Source organism: Drosophila suzukii, chromosome 2R, assembly GCF_043229965.1.
Source record: "Drosophila suzukii chromosome 2R, CBGP_Dsuzu_IsoJpt1.0, whole genome shotgun sequence".
Classification (NCBI taxonomy): Eukaryota; Metazoa; Arthropoda; class Insecta; order Diptera; family Drosophilidae; genus Drosophila; species Drosophila suzukii.
The window spans coordinates 3,147,546-3,168,435 of NC_092081.1; the positions used below are offsets into that span (position 1 = coordinate 3,147,546).

General features: G+C 47.4%; 7 protein-coding genes across 8 annotated transcripts; 3 read left to right on the plus strand and 4 right to left on the minus strand.

The window, feature by feature from the left end:
• Nucleotides 1–1,341, minus strand: GstE14 (Glutathione S transferase E14). The gene is made up of 4 exons (XM_017087951.4): nucleotides 1,129–1,341; nucleotides 813–1,013; nucleotides 616–738; nucleotides 1–527 (listed from the first exon to the last, which is right to left on the minus strand). The coding sequence occupies exons 1-4, from the start codon at nucleotides 1,306–1,308 to the stop codon at nucleotides 303–305; spliced, it is 729 nt and encodes a 242-aa protein (XP_016943440.3). The 5' UTR covers nucleotides 1,309–1,341; the 3' UTR covers nucleotides 1–302.
• Nucleotides 1,342–1,629: 288 nt separating this feature from the next.
• Nucleotides 1,630–3,873, plus strand: LOC108019878 (small ribosomal subunit protein mS39). Its single transcript, XM_017087949.4, has 2 exons — nucleotides 1,630–2,079; nucleotides 2,132–3,873. The coding sequence occupies exons 1-2, from the start codon at nucleotides 1,753–1,755 to the stop codon at nucleotides 3,761–3,763; spliced, it is 1,959 nt and encodes a 652-aa protein (XP_016943438.3). The 5' UTR covers nucleotides 1,630–1,752; the 3' UTR covers nucleotides 3,764–3,873.
• Nucleotides 3,776–7,029, minus strand: LOC108019879 (probable palmitoyltransferase ZDHHC24). The gene is made up of 3 exons (XM_017087950.4): nucleotides 6,959–7,029; nucleotides 4,916–5,264; nucleotides 3,776–4,864 (listed from the first exon to the last, which is right to left on the minus strand). Exons 2-3 carry the CDS (start codon nucleotides 5,151–5,153, stop codon nucleotides 4,251–4,253), a joined length of 852 nt encoding a protein of 283 aa, XP_016943439.1. The 5' UTR covers nucleotides 5,154–5,264; nucleotides 6,959–7,029; the 3' UTR covers nucleotides 3,776–4,250.
• A 674-nt stretch (nucleotides 7,030–7,703) lies between these two features.
• Nucleotides 7,704–11,000, plus strand: Qsox1 (Quiescin sulfhydryl oxidase 1). The gene is made up of 2 exons (XM_017087946.4): nucleotides 7,704–9,271; nucleotides 10,218–11,000. The coding sequence occupies exons 1-2, from the start codon at nucleotides 7,844–7,846 to the stop codon at nucleotides 10,701–10,703; spliced, it is 1,914 nt and encodes a 637-aa protein (XP_016943435.3). The 5' UTR covers nucleotides 7,704–7,843; the 3' UTR covers nucleotides 10,704–11,000.
• A 79-nt stretch (nucleotides 11,001–11,079) lies between these two features.
• On the minus strand, nucleotides 11,080–12,215 carry fsd (transmembrane protein fates-shifted). The gene is made up of 2 exons (XM_017087947.4): nucleotides 12,061–12,215; nucleotides 11,080–11,999 (listed from the first exon to the last, which is right to left on the minus strand). The coding sequence occupies exons 1-2, from the start codon at nucleotides 12,125–12,127 to the stop codon at nucleotides 11,131–11,133; spliced, it is 936 nt and encodes a 311-aa protein (XP_016943436.1). The 5' UTR covers nucleotides 12,128–12,215; the 3' UTR covers nucleotides 11,080–11,130.
• Nucleotides 12,216–12,485: 270 nt separating this feature from the next.
• Pex13 (peroxin 13) lies at nucleotides 12,486–14,410 on the plus strand. The gene is made up of 3 exons (XM_017087798.4): nucleotides 12,486–13,401; nucleotides 13,457–13,686; nucleotides 13,813–14,410. Exons 1-3 carry the CDS (start codon nucleotides 12,770–12,772, stop codon nucleotides 14,232–14,234), a joined length of 1,284 nt encoding a protein of 427 aa, XP_016943287.3. The 5' UTR covers nucleotides 12,486–12,769; the 3' UTR covers nucleotides 14,235–14,410.
• A 579-nt stretch (nucleotides 14,411–14,989) lies between these two features.
• Nucleotides 14,990–20,763, minus strand: Dp (transcription factor Dp). Of its 2 annotated transcripts, none has more exons than XM_017087796.4 (9): nucleotides 20,138–20,763; nucleotides 17,139–17,296; nucleotides 17,012–17,078; nucleotides 16,808–16,937; nucleotides 16,416–16,749; nucleotides 16,108–16,343; nucleotides 15,966–16,048; nucleotides 15,819–15,902; nucleotides 14,990–15,763 (listed from the first exon to the last, which is right to left on the minus strand). In XM_017087796.4, exons 1-9 carry the CDS (start codon nucleotides 20,202–20,204, stop codon nucleotides 15,579–15,581), a joined length of 1,344 nt encoding a protein of 447 aa, XP_016943285.3. In that variant the 5' UTR covers nucleotides 20,205–20,763; the 3' UTR covers nucleotides 14,990–15,578. The 2 variants fall into 2 exon arrangements, with proteins under 2 accessions (XP_016943285.3, XP_016943286.3); XM_017087797.4 differs by having other exon boundaries at nucleotides 16,808–16,934; nucleotides 20,138–20,762.
• Between the last annotated feature and the right edge of the window lie 127 nt (nucleotides 20,764–20,890).

The following is a 20,890-nucleotide window of genomic DNA, read 5'->3' on the forward strand; positions in this document are numbered from 1 at the left end:
TGGGTATATTAATGGATTTATTATTGTACATATATGCACATTATCTTGATTTAAAATGTTGCAAACAGTATTTGTATTTCATTTCACATAATGTTTATACCTATAACAGAAGCTCATTTGCTTACTGTTTGTTGTGCAACAACTGAAATTACAGAATTTTATGAAAATATTGGAATTTAAAGATCGAGCTGCGTAGTTGCTTGTTGTGGAGATCCCACTGTGAGCCCTTCGCCTGCAGTGCAAACAGCAAGTTACCCCGACCCGAAGTCAAATTAAACACGGATTTTAATAACCATCCGGAGCTACTCCCCTTCCTCGCGGGCGGTGGAGGATGGGGACGGGAACTGGAAGCCCCCGACGGTCTCCATCGTTCGACGCAGCTTCTCCAGTCCGCTGCAGTTGGCCTCGTAGGCAGCCAGCTGCTGCATCGCGGTGAACCAGCGCCGCAGACGTGGGAACTGCGACAGGGGAAACATGAGATTGACGGTGCTCAATGTGGTCACGATGGATAAGTCGGCGAGCGTCAGCTGAAACCGCAGCGACAAAGGTGAAATTCTAAACTTAATTGAACCGCCACTCCGACAGGGAATCGCAATCAGATGAGGTGGTTTTTACCTGTCGCCCGGCCATGAAATCGCTGTTTTCCAGGTAGCGCTCCATGATGATATACGCCTCGGTCAGTTTGCGTTCATGGTGTGCCACGTCCACCTGGGCGAATCCCTGGCGGACGATCGCCGACTGCGGAACATGTACATTTGTAGACCAGAAAAGTAATTAATACATGTAGTGTCTAGAGTTGGTTAACAGCCCACCATGAAATCACTGTCACGGCGGAACAGAAAGGAGCACTCGAAGAGCAGGAGGTTCAGGACCTTCATACGTGCTTCATGCTCCTGGGGCCACAGGCTTCCGCCATTGTCGTACTTTTCCGCCAGGTGAATGAGTATGGCATGGCTGTCGGTCAGCACCAGGTCGCCGTGCACCAAAGTGGGAACACAATGCAGGGGGTTCAACTAAAAGCATGCAATTCAAAATATATTTTTTATTTGAAAACATACCCTAAGAATTCCCCAAAAATTTAAATGCTCACTCCTCATAAATTAAACTGCATAAATTAGCTTCACTCACCTCCAAGAAATCTTTCTGGAATTGCTCGCCCTTGAAAAGATCGACAAACCTTAACTCTACGTCGATATCTAGAAGCTTGATTAGCATAAGGCAACTGCGTACAGGCGGACTGCGATCGTCGTAATACAAAATCGGCCTGGGTTGAGACATCTCAGAAAGATCAGGTAGGAAAACAGACATACGATCGCCTTGAAAGCCGATCAGAAACTAAATCGGATTGCGTTGCCGTCTTGAGACAGAAAAGGCTTTCCAAATACATATATAATGAAATAAAACTGATCATTTTTATGTTATGTTTACTTCAACAAATAACTATGCTACATATAACTTCGTTTCCGAGAATATATATTTTTTAAATTGATTAAAACAAGATAAGATAGACATTTTAAATCTAGCGCTGACTTTATTTGCAGTAACCCTGATATAGTGTTGTGTAGCGGGTAACGCCACTGTTAACCACTGTTAACCTCGCTGTTAACTCGGCTGCTACGAACAGCTGTTCAGCCACACTTTCTGGGCAAGAAGAAGCACCTGCATTTTACCCACTCAAAACCAGAAAAACATTTAATTTTTTTTGGTTTTATAACTGAAAATCGGGTTTATTTGTGTCCAAGCTGTTCAATAATGTACCTCTCGCGCCAGTGGAGACTGCTGCCAAAGGCTGGCATCGCGCGCAGCTTGAGTTCCAGCGGAGCACATTACACAACAGCGGCGCCGGCGGAGGATTCCCCCATTGAGATTCCCAATCGGATCGAGCGCTCGCCCACCGATCTCCTCCAGGCCCTGGCCGCCACCGTGGGCAGGGACCACACTGCGCCGCATTACAAGTACCATGACGACCCATTCCTCATACCCATGTCCAATGCGGCGAAGCGCACTTATGCCCTGTCCAAGGAGTCGGGACGCAAGGCAGCCAAGTGGATCAAGGAGGAGCACCGCGAGCTCTTTATGGTGAGTGACCAGCAGGAGCCTTACCACAAGCTAACCATTTCCCATCCCTCAGCACCAAGAGGCTCAGCCTGCCATCGAGAAATTCGCTCCCAGCATGGTCTACACCGAGGATTCCCAAGTGGAGGAGAGCTCCCTCCGCCAACTGATTGCCCAGGGTGAGCTCAAGGATGCTGTCCTCGTCTACAACCTCCTCGAACAAAAGGGAACTGTAATCAGCCCCGAACTTAAGCAAAGTCTTCTGGAGCTGGTGTGCTTCCACAACAATCAGGAACCGCTGCCGGAAGAATACATCGAGGAGCGCTGGTTTATGCAGAACAACCGCCGCCGTGAGCGGAGCGGCAAGACCTGGAAAGACGGCGATCTGGCAGAGAAACTATACTCCGAAATAGAACCAAAGACGCCGCAATCCTACGCCTCCCTTATCCGCGGAATGGCCAAGTACTTGCAGTGCGAGCGTGCTTATGCGTTGCTCCAGGAAGCCGGCGAAAAACAGATCCAGCTGGACACAAACACCTTTAATTCCATTATCCAAATAGTAAACTTCCTGAAGGACACGGCCGAGCAGCGTTGGCAGCTCTGTACAGAGCTCCTGCAGGAAATGTCGCAGCAGAAGCTGAGGCCCAATCTGGGCACCCTTAACGCGGTTCTTCAGTGCATTAGCACCTTCGGAAACTTTAAGCTGGCACGCACCGCTGCCCTCCAGGTTCTGCCGGAATTCAAGAAACTGGATGTCAGTCCTAGCCTGGGCACCTACTACTACCTCCTGATCATATTCTGCCGAGAAAGAGGACCAGTATCCCACGTTATTGTAGACATTCTTAATGATATCGCAGGCAAGGAGTTCAAGGTTCAGCATCCCAAGGACACGTACTTCTTTGCCACCGCCATGGACGTGTGTCGCAATCATTTGCACGACAAAGCGCTGGCGAAGAAGGTGGACGAGCTGCTGCACACGGGCAAGAACTATGATTTGATAGGCGACTCTTTCAAGGAGTCCATCTACTATCGCAATTACTTAGCGCTGCTTTGTCAAACCGAGTCGATCGATGACTTTATGCAGACGTACGATTTGCTGGTGCCCAACATCTACATCCCCGAACCGGGTATCATGGAGGAAATCCTGAGAGCAATTGAGATCAATGGCGGTGTGGAGCACGTGCCACGCATCTGGTCCGACATGGTGGTGTTCGATCACACGCACCGGGAGAGCCTTCTACTGTGTGTTCTCCGCATCTTGGTGGACAATAAGCCAAATCCAGAATCCCCTGCGCAACAACAGCTGCCAGAGCAGGGCGCCAAGGTGGCCCTTGATATGTACGAGAAGGTAGAGGACTCAATCAGACGCCTCCGGAAGGTCTCCTTCACCGGCCAAATGCTGGGAGACATCCTCACGCTGCTCGTTCGCGGTGGAAACTACGAAAAGGCCACCGAGGTGCTATCCCACATCGACAAAAACCAGCACAGGATTCCCGGAACACCGGCCGAAAGTGCTCTGCAAGAGTTCGTGGAGGCCAGTGTCCAGGAGAAGTCACCCAGTCAGGCGCTGGTCGCCCTGCAATACGCCGTTGAAAACAACATCGATTCCAGGACATTGGCCAAACGAATCCACGAAGGATTTACCCTCAACGAAGCACACCTGTCCAAGCTGAAATCGCTGGTAGGCGAAAGTTTCCTCGATAAGTAATAAAGCCATGTGTTTATGATATACTTTTTTAATTGATGTAAAGAAATTTGTTAAATTACCATGAAACTAAAGCCCGGTTTTTGGTTCAATAAAACCAATGTTTAAACAGACCTTTTAAATACACATTATTCTCGATATTTAGTAAAGCTTTATGTCAACGAAATGCTTTTGTACTGTTATATGTAAATTGTATGTTGTTAAAATGTGACTACAAGCTAATTCCCCTTGGTCATATTTTTTCATTTTAATGCAAGTGAATGGTTAGTATTGAGTTAAAGAATGAACAGAAAATTTAAATACTACACAGGTAAAATAATACATATTGAGGTACAGGTATCGACTAGAATGATTTAAACTTTAAGATTTAAAGTGACGACCCTACAATTTTAATGATTAGTATCTTGATATAAAATAAATACAAGTAAACGCCACTTATACCGTATTAATCCGATGTTGGTGCCAAGGATGGTAAGGGCACAAGTGTGAACTAATCCTCCTTCGGAGAGAAGGCGGCTGTGGGTTCCCAGTTCACCCCATCGTGGGGCAGATCGCTGCGTAGAAAAGGCGACAGCCAGGTGAGATGCATCCGCTTGCCAAGCACCATTTCAAGGTTGCCTCGCAAGCCGCGATCGTACTTTCTGGTGCCCCGCTCCCTCGTCACCGAACCGCTCTTGACTATGGACCAGTGGAAGACCAGGAGCAGCGACGATATGGCAAATCCCAGCAGGGTGAGGTCGTAAATGACCACATAGAAGGTCTCCCAGCTAGGGTACAGCAAAAGGCTAACGACGGGCCCAAAGATGGTGAACAGTGTGGACCAGCGCCAGTAGATGTCTGGATGGAGGTGCCACAGGTAGATGCTCTCAAAGATTGCGGCCGCCAAAGATCCGATAATCATGTAGACCAGGTAGTAGAAGAAGTACCTATAGTTGTGGTGTCCGACGCAGCAGCAGGTGAACCGACAGTGGTGATCCCGCTTCAGTACGCACACATTGCACACCTCGCAGTGCCAGGAGCGAGGAGGAACCAGCGTCTGGCAATCGTGGCAAATGTGCCAACGCGCCAACTGCCCGGGATCCACCGGTGGCTTCAGGAGCTCCTCTAAAAAGATAACCTCAGTCTGGAATCACGATATGTCTGCTATTTACCCACTTCGAATGCTTGTGTCCACCAGCATGCAGGCCAGCATGTTGGAGGTGATGTTGAAGATGAGGAACAGGCTGGCCACCCAGAGTATAGTGTACCAAACGCCCCCCATGGCAAACAGCTCCGGCATCACAATGGTCACCTGGAAGACGTACGTCACGGGCACGAAGATCGCCACCAGGAGGAAACATGCGAAATCCGACATGGATCGAGGCTTAACCCGATCCCACGAGCGCAAAATCATTTTGCTCCCGTTATTTCTACGCCCCCAGCTGAGAAAGTGTTGCTAAACGCCTTTCGGCAGTGCTGCTAACGGTAACACTGTTAATACGGCCGAAATGTTAACCTGTTGAGACTGTTAAGAAAAGGAACCAGTAATTTATTTTAAAAAGGTGAAATGTAACGGAGTCTTAAAATTCAAAAGAGTTTAAATGTAGGATGATTTCATACCAAAAAAAACTCTCCATCTATATAAAATGTATGCTATAAATAACATTTTTATAAAGATTAGTAATATAACTTAAGCGAGCTTAGGGCCTACTGCTGCTAAGTCTCTAAAATCTACTTAGCTTATAGTTTTAACCGTAAGATAGCATAAGATAATAAAAAAAACAAGGAAGAACGCTATAGTCGAGTACCTCGACTATCAGATACCCGTTACTCAGCTATATGGAGATATGCAAGCAGCAAAGCGAGATTAAAATGCGCCACCTACCGGCGGTATACAGATTTAAGCGTTTTGGGCGTTAGAGTGGGCGTGTCAAATTTTTTTTTGGATCAATCGATAGGTATCGACGAGACCAATACATTTCAGTTAAAATTTTTTATCTAGCATGAAAATTGTGGGCGTCACAGGTTTTCGCGGTTTGTGGGCGTTAAAGTGGGCGTGGCAAACTTTTTTTTGGGTCAATCGATAGGTATTGATGAGAACAATACATTTCAGTTAAAATTTTTATTCTAGCATCAAAACTGTAGGAGCCACAGTTTTGGGCGGTTTGTGGGCGTTAGAGTGGGCGTGGCACTGTGCCGAAACAAACTTGCGCTGCGTAAGAAGCTCAGGAATCTGCACGCCAAATCTCAATAGCCTAGCTCCCATAGTTTCCGAGATCTCAGCGTTCATCCGGACGGACAGACAGACGGACAGACGGACAGACGGACATGGCTAGATCGACTCGGCTAGTGATCCTGATCAAGAATATATATACTTTGTGGGGTCGGAAACGCTTCCTTCTGCCTGTTACATACTTTCCGACGAATCTAGTATACCTTTTTTAACTGAAATGTATTGTTCTCATCAATACCTATCGATTGACCCAAAAAAAAGTTTGCCACGCCCACTTTAACGCCCACAAACCGCGAAAACCTGTGACGCCCACAATTTTCATGCTAGATAAAAAATTTCAACTGAAATGTATTGGTCTCGTCAATACCTATCGATTGATCCAAAAAAATTTGCCACGCCCACTCTAACGCCCATAACGCTTAAATCTGTATACCGCCGGTAGGTGGCGCATTTTAATCTAGCTTTGCTGCTTGCATAACTCTATTTAGCTGAGTAACGGGTATCTGATAGTCGAGGTACTCGACTATAGCGTTCTTCCTTGTTTTTTCTTTAAATCTTTAAAATGCTTATATGTCATGGCATGCGCGAATCCAGGGGGAGGGGGGATATGGAAGATAAATCCTCCTTTCGGGTTGAAAAGTACATGTAAAATGTATCTTATGCAAAAAATTTTATTTCTTTTCAACAAATTTTTTTTTATCCTCTTTACAACCACATTTTGGATCCACCACTGTTTCAGCGTTAAATAAGACTGAATGTGTTCAAACCCGTATGTTTAAATTACCAATTTTGTTAGTGGGCTGCTAGAAATATTTGATTGCAAATTTATATTAGCAAACATTTTAGGTTTTATTTATTATTATTTTGAATTTTCTGATTCATTTAATTTTCTTAAAAGTATTTTAATTTAAATTTATTTGTTGGAACTACTGTAGCGACTTTTAATGTCAAATGCCGTAATTCATAAATATCTGATAAGACGGTACCTTTATAAGTAAGCCCATCACTGTGGACGGCAGTTCACGTAGTGACGAAGAGCTCCATGAGAGTGTGTGAAGTCGACTTCTGTATATAGCCGCAGAATTGAAAATATTCTGTGATGGTCTGATAGTAGCGAATGTTGCACCAATTAAAAGGTATCGCAAAAACTAAGAAAATTGCATACCAAGGCCTTAGAAATCTTCATTTGAAAGTGTATTTTAGAAATTAGAAAGTTTATTTATTTAGTCGGTTGTACAATCATTTTTTGTCCCAAAATTGTATATTACAACTTTTGTATGTTGAAGGTGCGATCGTCACGACCCCTTACCTCTTTAAAGGTGTTTTTGTTTTATTGTTTAGTAGGTTTAAAAATAACCGTATTGTCAAAAAAAAGTAAAAATAATTTTAATTCCATTATATATCAGTGTTTTAACTACACCTTTAACAATAACATTTTATTGGTTCAGAAAGTTCTTTAGTTGTTACTGGTTCCAGCAAGTCCAGTTCGCCGTTACAAATTTCTTTGAGACTTAGAGATGTGAAAGTTCATGGTTAGTTTTCCGATACTCGATAATAGCTAAGTAAATTTACTGGGTGAAATTGTTAAAACATTTCACGACTCATCTGGTTTTTATAAATTTAAAAAAGAAAAGTGTAAATATTAAGTTATACCTTATTTTTCTATCTAGTTTCTAGCGGCACACGTGCGTGCGTGAGAAACCAGTCACGCGCACATCCCCAGAGGGAGTGCAGCAGTTAATCAAACCGTTTGCGACCGTAAAACATTCCAAATGCTTCGCTGAAGTTGAGAATCTTATCGCACCAGTCGCGTTCCACATCGCATTCCGTACGAATCACAGCCGCTCCCGCAAATTCGGAAAATCCGTAAAATGTCGGTGGTGCAGCCGGCGATTACAGCAGTAGTCACCCTTCTGGTGGCCTTCGCAGCCGCGGGCGTTCCCCTTCCGCGCTACGAGGCGCTGCTCAAGCAGCAATCCGCTCCCGAGGATCCCTCACTGGGGCTCTACGACGACGGGGACAAGGTGGTGCGCCTGACGGTGGACAACTTCAATGCCACCGTGCTGGACCAAAATCGCGGGGCTCTCGTCGAGTTCTACAACACATACTGCGGACATTGCCGCAGATTCGCACCCACCTACAAGACGGTGGCGGAGCACCTGCTGCCCTGGTCGGAGGTCCTCATCGTGGCGGCCATCGATTGCGCCGCCGAGGAGAACAATGGCGTCTGCCGCGACTACGAGGTGATGGGCTATCCCACGCTGCGCTACTTGGGCCCCGGCTTCCAGCCTGGTGCCAAGCACTATGGGCAGAACCTAATGACGCAGGATGTGACCGAGATCCGTGAGCTGTTGGCGGGAATGGTGGCCGCGGAGAACCTGACCAGCAGCCACAACAACTCCTACTGGCCGAATTTGCACTACCTCACGGAGAACGATTCCGTCACCAGTTTGTTTGAAGGCCTCAGCAGAGACAGGCAGTACGTGGCAGTGGTCCATGAACCAGAGAACACCACTCTGGGCGTCGAGGTGGCACTGTTCATGACCCAATGGCCTGCGGTGGAGGTCCGCCGCGTCATAGATCCTGCGGTGTCCGCCAAGTTTAAGATTGATCCTGCCAACCTGCCCCTTAGCCTGGTGGATCGAAAGGGCGAGATTACGGCGTACGCCCCGGAATTTGCAAACGGTGAATCCTACGCCAAAAAGCTGCAGGAAGTGCTGGGCAAAATGAATGTTACCCCCAGACCCGTAAGGCCACACCAGAAGCTGGGCAAGCCGGCGACCAAGGCAACTGGGCAGAACGAAATAATCCAGGAAGTGCACCGAAACAAACACTTCGTATACCAGGCGGATCTCGAGCAGGCCATTCGCACAATCCTGCACAACGAGGTGCCCAAGGTGAGCGAGATCAGCGGCGAGAAACTGCTCGCCCTCCAGCGATTCCTGGCCGTGCTGCAGCGCTACAACCCGCTAAGCGCCAATGGCCATCAGCTGGTGACCAAGCTGAAGGACTATGTGGTGCAGTTCAATGATCAATTGACGGGCAGCCAGTTCGAGGAGGAGCTGAAGCGTTTGGAGAGCCAGCTGTCTCCCGTCTACTCCTCCACCCATTTTGTGGGATGCACTGGATCCAGTCCACGCCTGCGCGGCTTCAGCTGCTCCTTGTGGACGCTGTTCCACTTCATGACCGTTCAGGCGGCCAGCAACGACGAGTCCCAGGATCCGTTGGAGGTCCTGCAGGCTATGCACGGCTACATCAAGAACTTCTTTGGCTGCACAGAGTGCTCCGAGCACTTTCAGGTGAGTCAGCGGGCGGAAAGCTACGTGCCAATGACCACAATACTGCTGATTAGGAAGGGGATGGTTATGAGGGGAGGATAGTTGATTACCAAACAAAAGACCTGAGTGCTGACTGCCGGAATTTTCCATGCATGCAATTCAATTTTTTCACCAGAAAACTAATTTTACGTCAAATTTAGGCCGTTAAAAGAGCCAGACTTGAATTTATTTAAATGCTGCGTTAATTAAAAAATTCAGACTTGGGATCAGCAGCTCTGTTGTGTTCTTTGGTGCTTACCTTGTATTGATTGATTGCTACACGTACACGGCTTGTATAACCCGAGCACTAATTGAGTAGCCACGATATATAGTCACATTGTTTATGATTGTCAGTTTTTCTCAGCCAGCTCTAAGGCGAGATTTTATTTGTTATTTATAATCCGTGAGTCATACGACTACTTTCTTTGTAGGCTTATTACTTGTAAGTCGTGTTCGTAGATAACAAGGGAGTATTGGTTTCAAATAAATTACTGTCACTACCTCATCTAGCTGAAGTTTACGTTACGTTAAGGGACGTTACTGATTCCCTTCAACTGACCAGTTAATTTAGCTAGGCTTTGTTTTCTTGACTACTAAAATTGGAAAATAATATTTAAAAACCCCAAAAAGGTGAAGTTTATTAACAGACCATTTGTATGTGATAAAGAGCTTGCTTAGGGAGTACAATTGAACGGTTCCGTCCATTATTACAGACGCTTTATTCCCAGCTAAGCATTTGTTTAGTTCATACAAATGATTTTCCGAAAGCCCAGTGATCAAGGCGGGTAGATTTACATTTATCAACCTTTTCCATTGATTTTGGGGTTCCCAACGTGAGGTACCACTGTAGTTTGATCTGCAGCTGTGCCAACAGTTGTTTTTGGTTACTTGAACGCATTGAGTAATTGAAGTTGTGTACAATTCACAGGCAATGGCATCGAGGCGAAAAATCTGGAGCGTGCCGAACAAGGAGGAGGCGGTTCTCTGGCTGTGGGCGGCTCACAATGAGGTGAACCAGCGGCTTGCCGGCGACGAAACCGAGGATCCAGAGTTCCCAAAGAAACAATTCCCTTCGCCGGACAGCTGCAGCGAATGTTACCGGGCACCCGGCACCAAGTCGGAGAACTTGGAGATCGAGTGGAACAAAGACGCCGTGTTGGGCTTCCTCAAGAACATACACAATCCGCAGTTCGTGAGCCGCTACGGTTTGCAGCGCGAGGAGCTGCTGCATCCCACGCCGGACAAGATGCGGCAGAAGCGACAGATCTCCAGCGTATTCACCGACATGGACATGCGGATGGGCATGCTCCTGTACGCCTTCTGCATTGTGATGATGGTTTTGGCATTTAAACTGTTCGCCTTTAAGGGTTACCGCAAGAAGCCCTATGGCCACGACCTTCTGGGCAAAGTGTAGGATAATCCCCGGAAAAGCTTCCACTAATTCTAATCACAAGACACCGAACACCGAGAAACGGAATTTACTACGACCACCTTCATGTTTTGTAATCGTGGCACCCAATGTTATGTTTAAGATAAAAGTGTGTGTATATATGAACAGTCTTCTTCCAGTTGTAGTCCCTAAACAAAATCGCTTTTTACAACGACGATGCACCTGATTGTTTTACTTGTACGGTATGCATATGTGATTTTTTCCCTCCAGAAGCATGTAATTCCAGAGTCCGTTTGAATAAAAACGATCAATGCTAGACAATTGTTTACGATGTTGAACACTTGTTTGGGCGGTACCACTTAAGATAAGGTGCGAACACTACAACAATGTAGATAAGAAGTTTGTGACCTGTTGTAGCTTGTTATCGATGCATCAAGTCGGGGTTAGGGTTTTATTTCACGAATCTCTGGAAGTCTGGATGCCACCAGGGCAACACCTTGTACTTTTCGATGCGAGCATACTTAACGGTTACAGATACGTTTTGGCACCCGTCTTCAGAGAAGTCCAGCTCCAGGTTCTTGGCTCGCATGTCCGTGCATAGCAGTTCCCGGGTGGCCCGTAGTCGAAAGCGTGCTTCCTGATGGCTGTAGGACAACTGATTGGGAGTGGGCACAAAGTGGCGGCACAGCACAATAAGGAGAACCACTCCTTCGTTGGGATTGCCCAGGGTGGGCTCTAATTGCCCCTCATCATCCTCCGCCAGGGATTCCCAATCATTCACCACTTCGCTGCTATCCATCTCTGATTCGCGCTGCACTTGCGGCTGTCTGTTCCAGAACTTGTAGCACATGATCCACAGGCACTGATACTGTGTCTGCCAGCAGGACACGAAGATGCGCTGCACCAGCCAGTCCAGGTTGTAGCCCTGCTCCAGGCGAACCTTCAGCGGACGGTGGCAGTGGAAAAGAGCCTCGATGACGAGGGCTCTAAGGGCTCGGATATCACAGTTGCGGATCTGCTCCAGCTGCAGCTGGGCGGGCAGATCCAGATTCCAACCGGAGGTGGCTCCGGTGCAGTGCCGCCGGTAGAGATTGCGCCAGAAGGCCCGCGAGGCCACCAGTCTGGCGGTTTGTTTGCAAATCAGGGCGAAGGTCTGCACGTCCTCCGGGTCAATGTGCATCGATATGTGGAACCAAATGTCATGCCGCATGTTTATCACATTGTTGTTGCTCTCCGCCATGGCCAAAGTGGGTGCAATGGCTCGGAAAGTGGACTTTTGCTTCACCGCGACGTAGACATCCGATTGGCGCGCATATATTGCTGTGGATTATTTAGGATCAATATTTGGTCTTCAAAGCACACCTGTTGGTGGCTATCTTACCACATTTCCCCCTGGTCCGGAATAGTTTGTTTTGAATAAACTCATCACAATCAGCATCAAAACTCATATTGTGGCGAACTGGTTCAACAGCTGATGTTCATTTTTGAGTTGGTAGTGCGCTGCAGGGCTGTCAGCCCTCGCTCTAAAAAGTATTATTTCTTATTTCATTTAGGATATTCCGAATGTATAGAACTTCGCCTAACGATTTTCACGAATCTGAGACGTGAAGTGAGAAACCGAAGATTTTTAATTTAAAAAAAATTATACCGTCACGGGGTTTGGGAAGAGCAAAAGTTCCTGAGTTATAGATTTTAAGTTATAGATTTTTAATTAAGGTCCCATCATTACTTCTAGCGGGAAAATTGGAACCTCATCTGGCAACCTTGTTAAAGTCCCATCCCTAGTTGTCCATTTCTAGCCACATCCCGCTAAATCTAGCTGGAAACAGATAAAACGGTACAACTGCTGAAATTGATTAATTATTAAACAAATACCTCGCCAGAATTCTTTGATAAGCTTCCGCTGGAGTTCGGGGCAATAACAACAAGCGAACCCTCACGAAGCGGCCACCTACCGCCCGCCCATTCGACAGCCGAAGTCGGCAATCGAGTGCCGCAGCTGAAAGTGCGAAAGCAACTGCCCTGCGGAGGGGTAAAGTTCACAGCAATTTTCCTTTTGTCCGGAGTTGAGTCAGTCGGAACCCGTCGCCATGGTCGACAACAACAACCTGCGCAGTGCCGTGATCAACGAGGCGCCCCTGCTGCCGCCCTCGAGCAGCTTCGGAGGGGGCGTGTCCAGCGGAGGACATCCGGCGGAGGCAGTGCTGCGCACTCCGTACGGAAACGTTAGGGCGCTGCCCGGTCCGCCGCAGCCCCCTCCTCTTCCGCAGTCACCGTTCCAGCAGACACAACAGTTCGGAGGATTGGGCAGTGCATACGGAGGAAACAACTACGGTCTCGGCGGATTCGGCGGTTTCAACAGTGGAGCCTTCGGATACGGGGGAATGGGTGGATTTGGAAGCGGCTACGGATACGGAGGCGGCTACGGCGGAGGCTTTGGCGGGGGTTACAACAGATTCGGAGCCTTGGGCGCCAATGATCCGGAGCAGCGATTCATTCAGATGGCCGAAGCCAGCTCGCGGCCGGCCTTCCAGAGCATCGAATCCCTGGTGTCGGCCATCGGCAACATTGCCTCCATGCTGGACTCAACGTTCTTCGCGCTGACCAGCTCTTTTCGGGCCATTCTCGGCGTGGCGGCGAACTTTGGACGGCTGCGCAGTGTGTTTGCCCAGTTCTGGACGACTTTCGCAATCTTCAGGGGCCTGAACTGGATTTACAGAAAGTAAGTGTGTTGCAGGAGTGCAAAAGGCCGTATGTTAAAATATATATCATTGAAGGATCCTCTTCTGGCTGAGACTATCGAATCTGGATCCTTCGTCAGCGGCCTTCAAAAAGGCCTTTGCCGAGGCCCTCAACGACAACAATCCCCAGGCGGGAGGAACACCTCAAGCACCACGAAAGGGGAGCTCACCCTGGCCGGTCCTGGCCTTCATCAGCTTCATCTTCACAGCTCCCTACTTGATCATGAAGCTGCTGGGCACCGTGACGAACACCGCCCAGGAAGAAGGTAAGCCTTGCACATTGCACAGCCCCGTTTATCTAATCGAGAGCACTTTGCTCCATGTGCCATAATCTGTCCGATAAGGCCTGTTAAGATAAGACCACTAATAATGCCTGTTTTCATCCCGCCTAGCCCGTAATCCAGCCAAGTGGACGGCACCGATTCAGACCCAGGCCGTTTACGACTTTGTGGGACGCAGCCAGAGCGAGCTTTCGCTGCGCGCCGGCCAAACGCTCCATGTGGCCCCCCGCGACATCCAGCAGACCCTTAACCTGCTCAACACCGGTTGGGCCCTGGCCACCACAGACGGTCAGACCTCCGGCATCATTCCAATCAGCTATGTGAAATCGCCCCAGCAAATGCGTCAGGAGATCCAGGACCACATGAAGCCCGTCCAGCCACAGCCCGAACTGATGGATTTGTCCGCGGGAGCCTTTGCTTCTCCGCCGTTGGAGCAGCAGATGAACTACGACTTCAATCTGGCGGCCCGGCAGCAGGCGCCTCTGGGTCCGCCCTCAACGACGGAAGCTGTCCTGGGTGAGGGATTCCCCTGAGCAGAGCAATTCCACCGGAAACTAGCTTTAAATTTAGTTCGGTTCAGCTTCTGTATATGTACGTCTTTGTATTTTAGGTTAGCTTCCGCCTTTTGTATATTTCCATTTAGTTGTAAATGTTAATTACTCAGCGATCCCAATGAAAGTAAACATTAACCAAATGTCGTGGCTTGGAATCGGGAAATGTGTTGGAAATTTTCTCAATCTTTAAGTTGTAAAGGGGCTTCTCAGGTTGCTTACAGGTTAATTGCTCTCGGAAAGGTGTGCGAGTAAAATGAGGGGAATGCGGTGCGATTTTCGGTTTATCATATTGTACAATATGAAAATTTCTTCTTTATTAACTTGTCACTCGGTTCGATTTCGTCTCACTTGTTTGTAATTTCCTTTGCATCCGCGCAATTAATTATTTCGATTTATTACACAACTACATGCTCGACACTTAATTGTTAACGCCTTATACTTGACTTTCTACTAATTTGTATTTGTATGCTTTTGTATTCACTTGAAGAGGGTTCAATAATATAAATACAAATTCTGAAAATGTATATCTTGTTTTAATTGTTATTACTAATTAGGTAGGTTGATTATGTCGCAATTATCTGCTCTCCGTTGTCAACTTAAAATGTGGGCTTTGAGAAATTAAAACAATTGTTTTATCGAAGGGCGTAAGCAAATTAAACATATCTCATATGTTCGTTCTTGTCTGCAGTTCAAACTGCTCGTGGCATTCTAAAAATAATTGCATTTCATTGCTGTTATGTGTACAATTTTGGTATATTATATTATTTAGAGACAATTACCCATAACATTATCGCTTTCACTTATGCCTACCCAAACATGAAAAGGCAATTGGGGAGAAGGGAGACTCATAACAACTAAGAAGAGAGTGAACATTAGCTTGGGCCTGTGGTTTTGCGGGATTGCCATATGTGAAATGTGGTTTGAATTAAAATACGCGTTGTGCTTAACTAGACAAATTATTTTAAAAACGTTTGAGCTTAAACATAAATCTTCAATGATACAAGTACAAACTGTGTATGCGAACTGCACGTACATACATGAACTACCGAATCTTCTTCCTCGTCGCTGCGAGATGTATAATTTAATAGTCTCATTACGAAGTAAACAAAACCAATTGTGTGTGTGGGTGGTGGGTCGGATTGGGTGTGAAGTGAAGTGGAGTGGAGTGGAGGGGGTTCCCGCCTAACCAGGGGGGCGTGGCAAACCTAACAAAGCGTTGATAAACGTAAAACTAAATGTATCCTCCGCATCAGCATCTGCTCCTCCATCCGCATCCGCGTCCGCATCGGCCATGGCTGGCGCAATGTCGGCGGCACCGTCAGCTCAATCAATTTCCTCTTCGAGCTCGTCATCATCCATCTCCAGCTTGAACTCGCCATCGGTGGTGTGTTGTGCCGAGTGTTGTGCAAAGCTCTGGGACTCGTTGGCTGACTCCAGGTACCCGTTGAACTCGTTATCCTCGTCGTCCGATTCGTACATGGTTTCGCCAGTCTTGCCGGTTCCGTAGGCTGTAGCAAATTTGACATTGTAAGAGGGGAGTTGGAGGAAAGCGGAAAGACATACCTTCCACGTATTTGCCGAGGTTCGGCGGCACCCAGGCCTTGACTCGTTCAATGTTCTCCGGCGTGCACTCGCCCTTATCCAGTCCTAAGATTGACAACATAAGCGTTACATTTCCGATTAAAGCTTTGCCTTATTAAGCCCACTCACCCAAAAGGAACCCCATTCGCTTGAGCACCTCAATGTCATCGTGCATTTCGAAGGTCTTGTCGAACTTGAATATGTATTCGGACCTGTAACGGAAGACGGATGTTAGAAACCATGTCTAATAAATGGCTGGAAGTGGGCTCACTTGTCGTTGGTCACACTGCAGTTGATTTTGGTGGACTTGTGCGTGTTCACGATGATGAACGGCAGCTGGATCGAGGCATTGGGGGAGGGCACCACGCCCTGGCTCTCGTTCCGCTTGTTCCGCTCGACCAATCCCTTGAACGCCACATGCTGCATGATCATTTCGCGCAGCATTTCGTATTTCTGCTTGATGCGCTCGCGGCGCAGACTGTTTTCCTCCTCCAGGGCCAGAAATTGCTGCGAAAAGGGGGCAAGGGTAAAATTATACCATTAGTATTTCAGATGTGCTCGGGTGAATGCCAATCCCACCTCGGCCGAATTCGCGGGCAGCCCTATCCAGCGGATCTCCTTCTTGTCCTTGGAGATAACATTGATTGCCATCAGCACGTTGAGCGCATCGTAGACACGACGTCGGATATTCTTTTGATCACAGTTGTTGTCGTACGCATTGTTCTTCATCTCCTCGCTGACCAGGTCGTCGGCCACCTCGTTGTAGGTGGTCTTGCCCTTCTCCTCCACCTTCTCGCAGACCTTCATCGAGAAGTGGCGCAACCCCTTGCCGGCCTTGTCCGGCTTGCGTTTCCTTTGTACGGACGATGAGGAGGCGGACATGGAGTGCAAGGAGTTGCTCTGAATGGCATGGCTGTGGGCAGGATCAAGGCGTTAGGATCTCCTTGGACTACGTTCGGGTGGCTACTTACAGTTTTGATTTCATTTTCAAGGGATTTGGCGTAAACTTCACATAGCGCTCCCCCTTCACTGGCAAGTCATAGAGACCACTGCTTGCGCCTGTTGTTTTCTGCGCCGAAACGGTGGTGTAGGTAGTACCTGCTAGGAGGAGGGATACATGTATTTACTGATGGAGGTGGAGGAGGAGGAGGACCTTCTTGGTCCGGGAGTCCTACCTTCTGTTTTTGGAATGGACAGCCCGTTGTCCTGCAGCCGTATAAACTGCCCCTGATTGCTGGAACCCTGTTGGTTAACCGATTGACCATTAGCTCTCCTGAATTTAAGGCACCGTTTCAAACTCACCATCTGACTAAATGCGCCCATGCGTCCCACGTTGCCAATGCCGCTGGCATTTCCGCTGTTGCGCGCCGATGAGCCGGTGGCGTAGACCACGGCCACGGGCTTTCCGCCCTCCACTTCGGACTTGGATTGCGCCGGCTTCAGCATCTTGGCTATTTGTCCTGCGGGATGGGAAATACGGAGATGCGGATGTTCCTTAGTTTGGGATATACACATAACACGCGACTGAATTGCCTTCTTTGATAACGCAACTGCATGTATTTTCACAGATACACACGGGTGTGAGGGTGTTAGTGAGTGAGGGCCACGAGTGTGTGTGGTACTATCAACGATGCGTTGTTTTCGCCTCGCGGCGAATTAGGCTAAGTGAAGAGAATGGAGCGAATGAAGCGCACTGGAGTCGAATGCAACAACAAAGGGCAAGCGGCACAGTAAGATTGGGGTGCATACACACACGCACACCGGTACGCACACTCGTGCAATGGTGGTGTGCGTGTGTTAACAACGGTGTGACAAGGATAAAGATGAAGAAGCGCACAAACAACCCGAAACCAGATCGCCTGGACATTAGAGATGGGCAGCACGTGACCGAAGGTGAACCTTAGCCAAATAGAGATGGTTCGTTATGAAAGTTCGTGACTTGGCACGATGTTTGCCACAGAACGGAAGTCTATCCGTTGGATTAACCCGAATCGATGATGACATGACGATCTTTTTCGAACCAGTGCAGTGTTTTTGATTAACTTAATGGTATTGAGCATTGCAAGTTATCCCTTCAAAAACGTTGCACACCAAGAACCTGAGAATTCATCGATGTATTTATCTAGTGATTTCAAAAAATATTTGCTTGATTTACAATAGTGTTTTCCATATTGAAATTTTGAATTTTATACTGAAGGAAATTGACTATCAGATACCTATTAAACTAATTTAAATATGAATACTAAAGAATCCGTCAGTCTTCCTATCTAGTGATATAACAAAATATTTATTTGATTTACAATTTTATTCATCTCAAATCTCAAACTTTATACCCAAGTGACTCAACTACCAGATAAACCAAAATAAATATTAATATCTAAGAATCCGTCAGTCCTCCTATCCAGCGGTCTCAAAAAATATTTATTTTATGTAATATTTTATATCAAAACTTCGGACTTTATTCCCAAGTGTCTTAACTATCAGATGTTGTTGTACCAACTTAAGTATAAATATTAACATTTTAAAGAAAGGTAGCATCACTACAGAAACCCACAAGACAACTCCCCGATTAAGAACCAACCCAATATTGGCAACTCGTATAGTTCCATATCTAGATGTGTAACCGGCTTTTCTAAACATTTCAAGTTTTACATAGTCTTCGTTTGATGTAGTAATTATTCACCTGTCGCTCTCTCGATATTTGCATAATCATAACAAAGCAAGTGGCCAAAAAAGAATAGAGATAGCCCAAAACAAAAACAGCAAAGGGTCGAACGCTAAAAATACCTACGAGCTCTCTCACAAACACCTGCAAATGACTCAGACTCACGGCGGGCTTAAACATCGTTGAGCACGGGCCTATACCAGACTGTCCAACCAGATGGTGACTCTCGAGGTCTTAAATTCGGCGGGACTAATATCTCAAGGTCTAGGAAGTTCCCTTAAATTGCGAGGGCGACTCCATAGTTCGACCCCACCAGTCTTCTATGTAGTTAATCACCAACCGGGTTTGTCGCCAACTCGAGCGGGCAGCTAACGCTGATATACTGCGTTTATGCGTGCTTGAAATCCCACAGAAATGGAGTTCATGCGATGGCTACTTGATTTAAGAATATTAAAATATATCAGATCAAAGATTATATTTTTTTTAACCAAAGGGGTTTTTGTCTATAAATACTTCCAGCTGCCAATCTGCTACATTGAATATTTACGCAACAGTTTAAATATCTTCAAGTTTGTTTAGGTTTCTAACAGTCTCTACAAAGGAGTATTTGTAACCGCAAACGGGGTTAAAACCACAAAAGGTTTGTTTGATTGTTTTAAAATTCTATCAAACAGACTGTTATTCTACCAACAAAAATGTTATAGAATGTTTGCGGCTAGTTTGGTATTAACAAAATAACCTTGTGTGGAAACTAATCCTCGTTTTCAAGATTTATTTGCTTAGAAGTGATCACAACTAGTTCATATTCAATTTTCAATATTCAATGATATACTTTTCTAGAATCATCAATCGGCGAATCCGCATAAACGCGGCTACGGGCGAGCACACACGTGTACAGCGCTTACACCTATTTGCGCTCGCCTGTTTTGGGCCTCAGCTTCGTGGCTGCATACGTGTGTTGGTGTGTGGCAGAGTTGTTCTTGTTTTGGCCTTTTTTCTCACCCCGCTCTCTCTCTATATATCTCTCTTTCGCACTCGCTGAGGCTTTGCAGAATGTCACGCAGTCCAGATACTTTGACTTGAAGTTGAATCTATTATTTTCCCTTGCAATAATAGCTACATGTGCATGTGTAGTAGCTCAAATCCGCAATCGCTAGTCCGCTGTTTTCAATGCAAAATCCTCAAAGCGAATTCGCAGTAGCGGCGAAATAATCAGCTGTTCGCCGCCCGATAAAAAAGTGGGAGAAAACGCGCGTGCAAGTGTGCGAGTGTGTGTGTGAGTGAGCGCGCCAACTGGGCGATGGGCGTGCAGAGGGGGCGGGGTTGGGTGGCTCACCGATTTTAGTTGTTATTTCGCGGGGGTCTCTCTGTCTTTTATTATTACTTTTTGCCAATTTCTAGCACTCTTTTCGGTTCGTCTCGCTGGTCTCCCCCCAAAGCGTATCAAACGATGAATATGGTAGGCAAAAGAAACCCGAAAAAGCAAAGATGGCGTTTTACGCTGCCCATGCAACTTTGTGGAGTGTGCCAGTGTGTGTGGGTGTGGGCGTGTGTGCGAGTGTATGGGGGCGAGTGCACCCCTCCACCGCCACCGCCACTGCCAGCCAAATCCTGCCACGGGATCCCGCCCACTTACCGTGCTCGTCCCGGAAGAAGAAGTTCACCTCGTCGGCCTTCACCGTACCGCCCGTCGAGTGCGCCATTTTTGTTGGTGGGGCAGCAGCAGCCGGAGCAGCAGTTGTTGTTGTTTTCGCTACCGCTTACCGCTCGCCAGGTGGACCGCCAAAAACAGAGATGAGACGGGGCTACGTGCCGTAGCCGCAACGTGTGCACGGGAAAATCGGAAGGGCGGCGGTGGGTGGGCGGACGTACTGCAGCCACGGGCTGGGGCACGTGTGCAAGTCCGGATGCGGACCACGACCACGACGACGACGACGACGGAGGCGGCGGCGAGCGCACTTGTACAAAAACTGTCGCCCGAGTCAAAATGGCGAGCGCATTTTTCACCTCCAGCGGCAGGGCATTTTTTTTTCTTTGGTCACACACACTCACAACGGCGGCCCTTTTTCGGTGGCCTTTTTCGCGACTTGCGGCGCTTCGATTTTCACCCGGATGGTGGCAAAAGATTCGTCGAACTCTTGGCTTTCGAACGGTATGTGGCTTCGCGAGCTCGGACGACTTCTAAGCGCAGCACAATGGTCACAAAATTTCCACCAAGTGGCTGCTTTTCGTTTTCATGTGGGAAAGGCAAAGCAGGCTGTGTGCGGGTGCGAATGAAATGGCAGACAGTGCGCGCCAATTTACGCATCAATTTACGCAGTGTTGCAAGCAGCTGGCTGCCGCCGTCCCTTTGCCACACTGGTCGCGAATGTAAACAAAGTGGCCACTT